The sequence below is a fragment of the Mustela nivalis genome (genome assembly GCF_964662115.1).
Source record: "Mustela nivalis genome assembly, chromosome: 9".
NCBI lineage: Eukaryota > Metazoa > Chordata > Mammalia > Carnivora > Mustelidae > Mustela > Mustela nivalis.
This window is the reverse complement of record NC_139028.1, coordinates 103,241,737-103,255,165: the sequence shown is the minus strand read 5'-3', so window position 1 is coordinate 103,255,165 and position 13,429 is coordinate 103,241,737. Positions and strand designations below refer to the sequence as shown.

Sequence of the window (13,429 nt, the reverse complement as noted above, 5' to 3'; positions counted from 1 at the left end):
CCCAAAGGCCAGCACTTAACTGCCTGAGCCACCCAGGTGCTCCTGTGGCTATACATACATATATATATATATATATATATATATATATATATATATGTGTGTGTGTGTGTGTGTGTGTGTGTGTGTGTGTGTGTGTGTGTGTATATATTTTTTTTTTTTTTTTTTTTTAAGATTTATTTAGTTGAGAGTTGGGGAGGAGGAGAGTGAAAGAAATCCTCAGGCAGACTCCCTGCTGAGTGTGGAGCCCAGCACAGGCCTTGATCTCACCTTGCAGAGATTATGACCTGACTCAGACATTTAACCAACTGAGTCACCCAGGTGCCCTATGGCTATATTTTTTGAGGAAAAGGTGTACTGACATTTCATGGTGATCTAACCCCCAGTTCTCTTTTCTGTCTTTTCCTCGTTTTTGCTTGTCACAATATCCTTCTTACAGTCTTGTTTTATGTTTTCTGTGTTAGGTCACCAGGCAGCAGGGATTGGACACCAGTCTGCAGCGATTGGACACCAGGCACTATCAGTTAGCCATCCAGCAACAGGAATGGGTCATCAGGCCAGAGGAATGAGCCTGCAGTCAAATTACTTAGGACTGGCATCAGCTTCTGCAATTATGAGCTACACGGAATGTTCTGTCCCAATGGCAGTGACTGCTCCCACACTGCAGCCAGTCCAAGCCCGAGGTGCTGTGCCTACCACTGCCATTATTGAACCACCACCACCTCCTCCTCCTCCTCCTCCTCCACCACCACCACCAGCTCCCAAAGTGCCACCACCTGAGAAGACCAAAAAAGGAAAGAAAGATAAGGTAGAGTAAATCTAAGTTTCTATTTTAAAAATATTTTAGGGTACTTAAGTGGCTCAGTTGGGTGACTGCCTTTTGCTTGGGTCATGATCCTGGAGTCCTAGGATCAAGTCCCGACTCAGGCTTCCTGCTCAGCAGGGAGTCTGCTTCTCCCTCCAACCCTTTCCCCTCTCATGCTGTCTGTCTCTCTCTCAAACAAAATTTAAAAAAAAAAATTTTTTTTTAGAGCACCTAGGTGGCCCAGTCAGTTAAACATCTGCCTTCCGGTCATGACGCTCAACTGACTGAGCCACCCAGGTGCCCCACGATTCTATTTTTTTACATCCATTCTGGCAGTATGGGACTTTTAATTGGAGAATTTTGTTTAGATCAGTAAATGACAAATTTATTATCAGTAGTGGCTAAAAGGGGAGGACCTACCACTACCATTTTGTTACCTGTTTTCTGTAGATATCTTATAAAGCTTTTTATCCTCATTTCTTCTCTAATTGCTGCCTTTTGTGTTTAGTTGACTTTTTTTTACAGTGACACATTTTGATTCCCTTGTCATTTCTTTTTGCATATATTCTATGTTTATTTCTTTGTGGTTATTGTGGGTATTATATATAATGTGCTGAAGTTACAATAATCTATTTTAAACTAATACACTGCACTGCAGACAAAAAACTATATAGCTGCACCCCACTCCATTATTGGTGTTATAAATTACGTCTTTATATATTGTACCCATTAATGTAGTTTTAAAATTATTTTTATGCTTTGCCTTTTAAATTTTTAGAAGAGTAAGAAGTAGAGTTACAAACCAAAATCATAATCATACTGGTTTTTGTATTCGTTCATGTATTTACCTTTACCAGAAAATTTTATATATTTGTATGACTAGTTACCTTCTGGCATCTTTTCATTTCAACTTGAAGGACTCCACTCCCTTAAGCATTTTTTACAAGGCAAGTCAAGCAGTAAGGGACTCCCTCAGCTTTTGTTAATTTTGGGAACATCTTACATTTTTTTCTTATTTTTGAAGGAAAGTGTCGCCTGGTATAGAATTCTGAATTGGCTGCTGCTTTTTTTTTTTTTTTTTTTTTTTTGTTTCACCACTTTAAATATATCCTCCTCCTATCTTTTGGCCTATGTCTTTTTTTTTTTTTTTTTTTTTTAAGATTTTATTTATTTATTTGACAGAGAGATCACAAGTAGGCAGAGAGAGAAAGGTGGAAGCAGGCTCTCCGCAGAGCAGAGAGCCTGATGCGGGGCTCGATCCCAGGACCCTGGGATCATGACCTGAGCCGAAGGCAGAGGCTTTAACCCACTGAGCCACCCAGGCGCCCCGGCCTATGTCATTTCTGCCAGAAATCCTCTGATAATCTTATCAAGGATCCCTTGTATATGACAAGTCACTTTTTTTTTTTTCCCTTGCTTTTAGATTCTCTTTGGCTTTTGACAAGTTATGTCACAGTGTGGTCTTTTAGGATTTATACCACATGAAGTTTGTTTAGACCTCTTGGATATGTATATCCATGTCTTAAATTTGGGAAGTTTTTGCCTATTTTTTTTTTCCTTTCACTTTTGTTTTTGTAATTAAAAACTTTTTTTAAAGATTTTATTTATTTATTTGACAAGAGCGTGAGCACACAACCGGGGGAACAGCAGGGAAGGAAAGGGAAAAGCAGGCTCACCAGAGCAGGGAGCCTGATGTAGGGCTCAGTTCTCAGACCCTGGGATCATGACCTGAGCCAAAAAGAGAAGCTTAACAACGGAGCCTGACTGAGCCTACTCCCTACTTTTTTTAGAAGTAGTCTCCATACCCAGCATGGAGCCCAGTATGGGGCTTGAACTCATGACCTTGAGAACAAGACCTGAGTTGATATCAAGAGTCAGATGCTTAAGTGATTGAGCCATCTAGGCACCCTTTAGCTTTTTTTTTTTTTTTTTTAGATTTTGTTTACTTATTTTTCAGAGAGACAGTACAGGCAGGCAGAGTGGCAGGCAGAGGGAGAAGCAGGCTCCTAGCAGAACAAGGAGCCTGATGTGGGACTTGATCCCAGGACGCTGGGATCATGACCTGCGCTGAAGGCAGAGGCTTAACCAACTGAGCCTCCCAGGTGTCCCACCCTGTGGCTATTTTTTTTTTTTTTTTTAAAGATTTTATTTATTTATTCGACAGAGAGAAATCACAAGTAGGCAGAGAGGCAGGCAGAGAGAGAGAGAGGAGGAAGCAGGCTCCCTGCTGAGCAGAGAGCCCGATGCGGGACTCGATCCCAGGACCCCGAGATCATGACCTGAGCCGAAGGCAGCGGCTTAACCACTGAGCCACCCAGGCGCCCCCCTGTGGCTATTTTTTAAAATGAGTTTTGCCCTTTTCTTTCCATCCTCCTGGGACTTCCATAATGCATATGTTGGTCCACTTAAGGGTGTATTATAAGTCACTTAGGCCGTGTTTACTTTGCTTCATTCTTTTTCCTTTTTGCTCCGCAGACTCAGTAATTTAAAATGACCTACCATGGGGGTGCCTGGGTGGCTCAGTGGGTTAAAGCCTCTGCCTTCGGCTCAGGTCATGATCCCAGGGTGCTGGGATTGGGCCCCGCATTGGGCTCTCTGCTCAGTGGGGAGCCTGCTTCCCTCTTTCTCTCTCTCTCTGCCTGCCTCTTTGCCTACTTGTAACCTCTGCCTGTCAAATAAATAAAATCTTTTTTAAAAAAAATTAAAAAAATAAAATGACCTACCATGAATTTTACTGATCCTTTCTTCTGCCTATCAGAGTCTGCTATTGAGCTAATGAATTTTTTAGTTCACATTTTTCAACTTCAGAATTTTTATCTGCTGTGGATTTTTTTTTTTAATATCTATCTCTTTGTTGATAATCTCATCTTGTTTATGTATAACTTTCCTAATTTCCTTTAGTTCTTTGCTGGTGTTTTCCTTTAGCTTTTGGGGCACATTTAAAACTTTTCTTTTTCTTAATTTTATACTCTCTTTTCTTTTTTTTCTTTAAGATTATTTATTTATTTGTTTGACAGAGAGAAACACAACCAGAAAGGGAACACAAGCAGGTGGAGTGGGAGAGGGAGAAGCAGGCTTCTTCCTGAGTGGGGATTCCAATATGGGGCTCAGTCCCAGAACCCTGGGATCAATGACCTGAGCTGAAGGCAGACACTTAACAACTGAGTCACCCAGGCACCCCTGAGCACTTTTAAGACAACTGTTTTGACGTCTTTGTCTAGTATGTCTTCAGCATGTGTTTATGGTTGGTTTCTAGAAATTTTCTTTTCCTTTGAATGGGTGTGTTTCCTAGTTTCCCAGTTTTGTGATTTTTTTTCCCTGTGTTGAAAATTAGGCATTTGAGAAAACAACTCTGTCTCCCAGTCTTTGTAGCCTTGCTATATTTGTGGAAAGAACTTCATTAATGAGCCCTGTACGAAGGCTCAAGATCTTTTGGGCCTTTTCTGGGCATTTGTATTCCCTGGATTTATGCTTTCCTTTTTTTCTCATTCCCCTGTATACATTTAATTTTAATTTTAATTTTCCGGAGAGTCTTACACCTGCTTTTAGGAGCCTTACATGCTGTCTGTATAGTATTCTTCTGCCCCTAATCTCTTGCTTCCAGGTGTCCACATGACTGCAGTTTCCACATGGTTTTCGCATGCCAGAATACCTGCCACTGCCTTTCATGGCTTCCAGCCTGAAATCCAGCAAAACATACTGCTATTCCTACCTGAGCTCTCAGTTAGGCAGTTAACAGAAACCAGTCCTTCAGGCAGCCACAGCCAGGATAAAACATTCCATTCTTTTCCTTCCCGAGGGAACTGAGAATTGGCTATTTCACCCCAACCATGTGGGAGAGGGTGGTTCACATAGGCAAGCAGACAAGCCACAGAATTTCCTATTGTTTTGAGTGGGGCTACTACTACTACTAAACTACTTGTTTTTTCACCAAGATTTTGTCTGTACATAATCTCTGCACCCAGTATGGGGCTCAGACTTAAAGCTCTGAGATTAGAAGTCATATGCTCTACCTACTGAGCCAGCCAGGCACCCAAAGTGTGGCTTCTGATTGAGTGTTCTCTTGGTTGCTGTAGATCTTTAGTTCATTTCCAGAGTTCCTATAAAGCCATTTTAGTCAGTTTTTGTTTACAGTAATGTTTCTGTGAGGAAACAGGGTTTGGAGACATCATTCTGATGTCATGTCACACGGCAACTTTGAATGTCCTGATTACCCAAAAAAACTTTCTTTCTTTCTTTCTCCCCCCCTCCCCAAAGATTTTATTCATTTGACAGAGAGACCGTGAGAGAGTGGGACTATAAGCAGGGGGAGTGGAAGAGGGAGAAGCCGGCCTTCTGCTGAGTGGGGAGCCTACACAGGGCTGATCCCAGGACCCTGGGATCATGACCTGAGCCAAAGGTGGACGCTTAACAACTGAGCCACCCAGGTGCCCTGCAAAAACAAAAACCAAAAAACAAAAACCAACTTTCTCATCAGCTTTTGTCCTTTGTGTTAGCACTTTCTCTTCTACCTCAACTTTAATCTTTTGCTTTGAGGATTAACAGGGCAAATTCATTTGCCTTACAGTGGTTCAAAGAATCTGCTTGAATGGGTTCTACATTCACACAAAATAGATAATTTTTCCAGATTAAACCATTTGTCCAACTTGGTACCATTTTTTCAGATAGAAATTACCTGGACATGAAGTGAATATTAGAGCAGTCAATAATAACAAGACAATGTGTAAAGTAGACCAATGTCAAGCTCTACACCAAAGTATACACAGCTCTCCTGAGTCAAAATACTGTTTACCACTTCCCTGCCTTTACTTTGTCCACCAGTCCCAATACTGTTTGCTCTTTACACAATGAAATGTTAGAACAACCAGTTCTCGGGAATCATTTATCTTCGGAAGCCTTCCTTGACACCCTTTTTCTGACCCACCAGACATAATTGCTTCTGCCTCTTTTACTGCAGTAATTTTTTAGCCAGTCATGCTTCTGTGGTCTTGAAAAATCCAGAATTCTAACTTGGTAATGTATAATTTTTATATACTTAATATTGAAACAAATGATGGCCTCTTTGTTGTGTATAGGCCATTTTAAAAGAATATAAAATGGAGGCACCTGAGTGGCCCAGTCACTTGTGTCTGACTCTCTGTTTCAGCGCAGGTAATGATCTCAGTGTCCTGAACTTGAGCTCCACGTGTGGCTTCGTGCTTAGCGCAGCGTCTGCCTGGAATTCTCTCTCTTCTTCCTCTGCCCCTCTCCTTTATGTGTTGCATGTGTGTGCTGTCTCTCTCTAAAATAAGTAAATCTTAAAAAAAAAAAAAAAAAAAAAAAGGGGCGGCTGGGTGGCTCAGTGGTTAAGAATACAGCTTTTGATCTCAACCCTGGTCTTGATCTCAGGGTTATGAGTTCAAGCGCCAGATGGGCTCCCTGCTGGGCATGGAGTCTACTTTAAAATATATATATATAAAATACTCAGTGCCTCATGTTTGGGAATATTTGAAATACGTGTTTTCAATCTTTTTTTTCCTTAAGATTTTATTTGAGAGAGAGCGCAAGTGGTGGGGAGGGGCAGAGGCAGAGGGAGAAGCAGACTCCCAGCTGAGCAGGGAGTCCATCCCAGGACCCTGAGATCACAACCTGAGCCGAAGACAGAGCTTTAACCAACTGAACCACCCAGGCGCCCCAGTTTTCAGTCTTTTTGCTAAAGAGTTTTGTGTACAGCTTACTAGAAAATAAGTCCTAACCATTCAGTTTTTCTTCATCTGACTTCAGTGTTCCCCTGTGAAAATGTGCTTAAACAGCCAATGTAACTCTATATCCATGGTTTTGATTGTGATTGGCAATAAACTTCTAAAACATAACTAATTTTCCCATGACTGATAGGAATCACAGGTTAAAAAATTTTTTTCACAAAGCCCAATAGAAGTCAAAATGAAACAAGAGTAACTCTACCCAGAGCTATGTTGCTTTTTGTGTTTTTTTTTAAGATTTTATTTATTTATTTGACAGAGATCTCAAGTAGGCAGAGAAGCCGGCAGAGTTGGGGGAGGGAAGCAAGCTCCCCGTTGAGCAGAGACTCTGATGCGGGGCTCGATCCAGGACCCCTGGATCATGACCTGAGCTGAAGGCAGAGGCTTTAGCCCACTGAGCCATCCAGGCGCCCCAAGAGCTTTGTTCTTTAATCATGGTTGCCAATGTTCAGTGAAAGATGATACCTCATTGAGCCCTCTGTGTTCATGTGACCATTATTAGTTCATGTTACTTTTGACTCAGTTGGTTCCCTGCTAAGCCAGAGTGGGCTGTTCTGGAGCTTGCAGGAAGGGGATGTGGTGTATACAGTGTGAGAGCCTGTATCACAGGTGAAAGGACAGACTGGAACATGGGAACGTGTGTGGGAACTAAAGGTGTCTGCACAACAGATGGGCACTCATTTCCCCCAGAAAGTTAAGAACTCTAAGTTACAGTCCAAATAGGGTATTGAGTTACCAGGGAGCTACATAACAGAAGAAAGACTAAAAATATGAAACTTATTTTCTCAGATTTTTGAAGACAAGAAATGTCTCACAAGTGCAGACTGGAAAAACAGTTTGGGCCCCCACATCCAGTCCAGAGTGAGCACAGCAGCAGGTATTCACACCTACCACCTGTCTGCCTGCTGGTCGTGCTTATGGTGTGGGACCTGGTCAGGTCTTCAGACACAGCTCTGCTGCTCTTCAAAATACAGGGATAAAATATTTTTAATGCATATGATTTGTCAGACATTCTCCTTAGAAGCTTGGGATTCAGTAGAGAGTCAAACAAACAAATCCTCTTTTTGTGGAGATTCCCTCCTGGAGGGCTGGAGAAGAGAGGGAACGGGGAGACAAATAAACAAGTATGTGCATATTTGGTGCTTAAAATGCAGTGAGAAAATAAGCAGTGTAAGGGGACAAAAAGTGGTCTTTGGGAGGTGGTGTTGTCTCCTATAGGGTGGTCAGGGAAGGCCTCTTTGCTAGAGTGCCATTGATCAGAGGCCTGAAGGTGATAATAGAGTAAACCATGTTGGACATCTGCAGGTACAGTTTTGTAAGTATCACCAGGATTTTTTTTTTTTTTTACTATGAAAGTACATATTTATTTTAGATGATTTAGAAAATGAAGATGAGCCAAAAGAAGAAAAATAAGAACTCCTCTTAGAACTGATGTTATTAATATTTTGATGTATCTCCTTGCTTTTTTAGTATTTGTGGCCATTGACTATGTTGCTCTTTCCAGGCCATTTATTTCTCAGCTGTTTTTCACTTGATGTAAACAGGGCATCTGTTTAAAATTTGCCAAAGGAAACACTGTAATTCTGAGTTGAGATAAAAGGCAACAGTTTTGAATTCCATAAAATAATGAGGCTAAAGGAAATTTTGTTTTCTGACCTGATTTAATAAAAACATACTTAAAGTTTTTAGATTTTTTTTTATAGTTTTTAGATTTTCAGCCAAGCAGTAATTAAGTTTATAGTTAGTAGAGATTTTTGACAAGAACTTAAATGGATTTATTTTGTTTCTGTCCTTTTGATTTTATTTTATTTTATTTTATTTATTTATTTATTTATTTATTTTTAAAAGATTTTATTTATTTATTTGACAAAGAGAGATCACAGTTAGGAAGAGAGGCAGGCAGAGAGAGAGAGGAGGAAGCAGGCTCCCTGCTGAGCAGAGAGCCTGACGCGGGACTCGATCCCAGGACCCTGAGATCATGACCCGAGCCGAAGGCAGCGGCTTAACCCACTGAGCCACCCAGGCGCCCTGTTCTTTTGATTTTAAAGTCCCTTTATTCCTTGGATCTAAGAAGAGATCTTGATCTTACATGGGTCTCATTTCCATATTTTATATATTATTTTCTTTTTGACCTTTAACCTTAGGCAAAGAAGAGTAAAACCAAAATGCCCTCTCTGGTAAAGAAGTGGCAGAGTATCCAACGTGAGTTAGATGAAGAGGAGAACTCTAGTTCTAGTGAAGAGGACCGGGAATCAACTGCACAGAAGCGAATCGAAGAGTGGAAACAGCAGCAGCTGGTCAGGTAAAAAGAAACCACAGATGAGAGTGGGTTGTGGTGATGGTTTTAGAGCAGTCGTAATATTCTTTGAATCACAGTCCTTAACTTCCCCCCCCCCCCCCCAAACTTACCTAAAGGTTCATAATTCACAGTAATGTTTATTTCCCTGTAAAAATTATGATTTACCCTTTTTCAAAGTTAGAAATACCAAGGTTTTAACACTTTATGCTACTGATTGTTCTTCTTAAGCAAAGGAGCATCTTTAACTCTGAGCATACCAGGAAAAACAGATCCCCTTTTACCAGGTAGACCCAATAGACGCTTTTATAACTTTTTAAAAAATTATTCTACAATAATTTACAGAAGTTAAAAGGACGGGGGGCTGGCTCAGCGGTGGAGAATGGGACTCTTGATCTGGGGGTTGGGATTTTGAGTTCAAGCCCCATGTTGGGTCACAGAGCCTACTTTAAAAAAAGACTTAAAAAGGGAAGGGGAGAAAACTTCATTAGAGATTTGGTAAGAATTGAAACATAGCTGACCCAGGTATTTTTCTTTATTTTTCTGGTTCTGAGGTTAGATAGAGTAAAGAAACTGAGCAACATTCTTTGAATGCAACTAATCATTCAGTTGTCATACATAACCTGGAATATACTCAGAAGTAGTCTTACTACCTATTTCACATCTGTCTCAGTTAGGTTCTAGCTTATTACTTCTGGTTCTCCCACTTGCAACATCAATGAAAACATTTGGAAGAGGATCACCATCTTTTGTTTCATAACTCAAAACATTTTTTATTTTTAGATGCATAACTACCAATTGAAATGGTCATTGTAAGGAATATTATTTCTAAAGTGTCCATTTATCCAATTATTACATACCTCCTTTTAGCACTTGTCTCCTTAGGAACCCTATGAAATAAATCATAGCATACAGCATAATAAAATCTGGAAGATTCTTGTTATATGTAATTTTAGGGAAATGAGATAGTTCTGGTTGTTCCTTTCTCTCTCTCTCTCTCTCTCTCTCTTTTTTAAGATTTTATTTATTTATTAGAGAGCAAGCAAGGGGAGTGGCAGGGAGAGGGAAAAGCAGTCTCCTGCTGAGCAAGGAGCCCGATGCGGGGCTCAGTCCCTGGACCTGGGGATCATGACGTGGGTTAAAGGCAGCTACTTGAATGACTGAGCCACCCAGACCCCCTGATACTGTTCCTTTTTATTTATTTATTTAATTTGTTGTTGTTCCTTTTTAGTGAGAATATTGTATTTCCTTTTTGTTCTTAGAAATACACTGTTCAATCATCAATCTCAAATTTGAGAAAATTCTTCTAGGATATGGTCCTCTTAATATCCATAGTCTGAAATTTTTCTTACTCGAAAAGTTTTACCATCATAATTAGAATGTCCAATGCCACTGTCTGTTTGTTTGCATTTATCTTCTAGTTGGTCTAATAATTGTGGGGTAGGGGCCCCTGGCTGGCTCGTTTGCTAGATCTTGGGATTGTGAGTTCAAGCCTCATGTTGGGCATAGAGCTTACTTAAAAAATAGTAATAATATGGGTGCCTGGGTAGCTCAGTGGGTTGCATCTCTCTCTACCTTCAGCTCAGGTCATGATCTCAGCCCCACATTGGGCCCTCTACTTGGTAGGGAGTCTGCTTCCCTCTTTCTCTCTGCCTGCCTGTCTGCCTACTTGTGATTTCTCTCTCAAATAAATAAATAAAATCTTTTTTTAAAAAAAATAGTAATATTGGAGAGGGAGGAGACCGTTAAGATGTTGCCTCCAGACTTTACTTCCTTGAATGGTTGTATACTCTTTGGGGCAACACAATAAGAAAACTAAGGGTGCACTAAGTGACAGTTCATTGCACTTTTGCCTCATTCTTGTAGATGATTCCATTATTTGGTTTTCTTATTAATTTTTTGTCTTTTTTTAGTATTGCTGGAAACTGAGTAATGATTAATTCCTATAATGATGACATAGCAAACTTTCGAGATAGGTAGGGAATTGCAGAGATTCTATTATTTTAGATTTATAAAAGGATCTCAATGCATCCATTCTGGTTATTGTAAGAATAGAATCTGAGCTCAGGCTGTTTTGAAAATACTTGAATAAGCCATGAGGTATCACTGCTTAAAAATAAAACTGTTCAAAAGAAAACTTCAGGGGCACCTGGGTGGCTCAGTGAGTTAAGCCTTTGCCTTCGGCTCAGGACATGATCTCAGGGTCCTGGAATCAAGCCCTACATCAGGCTCTCTGCTCAGCAGTAAGCCTGCTCACCCCCCAGCCCCCGCCTGCCTCTCTGCCTGCTTGTGATCTCTCTGTCTGTCAAATAAATAAATTTTTTTAAAAAGAGAACCTCAAAATCCAAAGGTTTCCGACGATGAGTTAAGATACGTCTTTCCTAAAGAGTTGAACCTCTTCGGGGCCAAGATAAACTTTCACAAGAATTGTCTTCCCTCAGTGTGGCTTTAATGGTTACAGGAGATAGATAAAAGTAAATACATACTTACGTGTTCATGAAACTATAGAGAGTGTGTATGTCTTTGATGCATCAGAATTCAGAAATTTGATGAAGAGTATATTAGTACCTAGTTGAGAAACTTGAAGCACATTCATAAACAAAGATCAGAGTTTCAGTGTCACGTAGTAGTTTTTGTGAACAGTTTCCTACTTTTTCTTGCCAGTGAAGTAATCTGTGTGTTGTTTTCACAGTGGCATGGCAGAGAGGAATGCTAATTTTGAAGCGCTTCCTGAGGATTGGCGAGCAAGACTGAAGAGGAGGAAAATGGCTCCAAACACATAGTTTTGTGGGGGGAGTGGGGTTTTTTGTTTTTTGTTTTTTTTTTATTACTGATCTTTTTCTTCGTGTTCAGTTCAGAGTCTTCATCGGTTTTACTATTGTCAATAAACTATAAATGTTAAGAGGGAGAGCATATGAATTTCCTGGGCAAAAGCATACACGTGCAGAGTTTTCACATTTACGAAATGTAATGTTTCTGTTTTGCTGAAGGGTGACGTTGACCGAACGCTTTGACATGGCTGCCTTTATTCTCACTCTGGCAAGCTCATTGTAACAGGTACATTAACCTCATTGATCTGGAACACGTGATTCAGGAGTATGATACCTCAGCAGAGCACTCGCTGACAAAAAGTGAAGGATCTTCTGTCTCATAGAGTCTCATTTAGTTCCTAGTGCGGCTCTCTCTCATTAACTTCTATCCAGAACAAGTGCAATTAAGAAGGCAGCTCTGTATTCTGTTTTGCTTAACTGGGATTATCCGAATCTCTGACCTCTTCTAGCCTGCCACTCCTGAAGTGCTGAGGTATATCGAGGTGTTTCTCTTGTGTTGACAGACCGCCACACTCTAGAGATCTCTTTTTCAAAAATTCTAGAACTGGTAGCTCAGTCATTTCACATACATCAGTGGCATTATTCAAATTTCAATACAGGCAGCAGCAGGTGTTCGTATCTTTTTAATTTTGAGGATTTCCCTCTCATATGTGTGGCAGTAAATGTAACAAGAGCCACTGTATGTATTAATGTGTCTCCATTGTCTCACCTTATTCCAAAATTCACCTCCCTTTTATGTGAATGTACTCTCCATAAAATTCCAGTATTTAAAAAGCAGTTTACTGTTCTGTACTTTCTATTGTATCACAATCAGGTAAAAGTCACTTTAAACTGAAGAAACGGCAAATTGTGTTTTAAAGCTGTTTGTATTTCTCCAGTTTCTGGCCTTGTAAATTTGTATATATGCTCTAATAAAGCTTTTTTTATACTTCTGATTGGTTATCCTTTTGCTCTTCCAAGGCTGTTATTTCGTGATTATGTAATCAAGACTTGTTTTAAGTCCAGTCTTAATTTTTTTTCCTTCTAAATACAGCAGAAGGCATGTGTGAACACTGAAGCTCTCGGGAAAAAGAAGAGCCACAGGATCTTGAGTCAGTGGGAGTGAGAGTGGTGGGAACAGGGTGAGAAAACAGGGTTTTGGCACTAGAAGGTGCTAAGACTTGTATTTTGGAGCTTGTACTCTAATATTAGCTAATGTTTGACCTAAAATCCTGGAAATGATTTTACGTGGTTTTGAAGATGGACTTTTTCCCTGATTATAAAGGTAATCTCTACTTTGGTTATGTTCATATAAAGCTAACCAAAGACAACAATTAATAGTTTGAATTTTATTCCAATCTATTTATATGCATGTAAGTGGGAAGTTTTACCTACTCCATGTCATGTATACTGGTGTGTTGGATTTCTTTTTACCATTATGCAGGTGTTGGGGTGACATTTTGTATACAAACTTGTAATTTGCGTAGAGCAAATTTGTAGAAATAAAGGCTACCAACTAGCAATTAAAGCTTTTGCTTTAACTATCTAGCAGTTTTCTAGACTTGTAGGAATTGCTGCAGAGCACCAGTACCTTTGTCACTATCTTCTTTTTTTTGAGAGCAGAGTGAAGGAAAGAACTTGAGTAGGGGAGAGGCAGTGGGAGAGGAAGAACCTGGCTCCGGGCTGAGCAGGGAGCCCAATGTGGTGCTTGATCTCAGGACCCTGGGATCATGACTGAGCACCCAGGTGCCCCCATTTGTTACTATCTTAACAGAATGGA

The 13,429-nt window shown here is 40.2% G+C and overlaps 1 protein-coding gene across 2 annotated transcripts in view; it reads left to right on the top strand.

Moving 5' to 3' along the window:
• Positions 1–12,605, top strand: part of FNBP4 (formin binding protein 4) — a 41,514-nt gene extending 28,909 nt beyond the window's left edge. For both annotated transcript variants that reach the window (XR_014316113.1, XM_082747553.1), the window contains 3 exons: positions 462–805; positions 8,688–8,845; positions 11,532–12,605. Coding sequence is in view for 1 of the 2 variants with exons in the window: in XM_082747553.1 (XP_082603679.1) it covers positions 462–805; positions 8,688–8,845; positions 11,532–11,622 (593 nt within the window). In the remaining variant the exon portion in view is untranslated. The remainder of the gene's footprint in view (positions 1–461; positions 806–8,687; positions 8,846–11,531) is intronic.
• Positions 12,606–13,429: the final 824 nt, after the last annotated feature.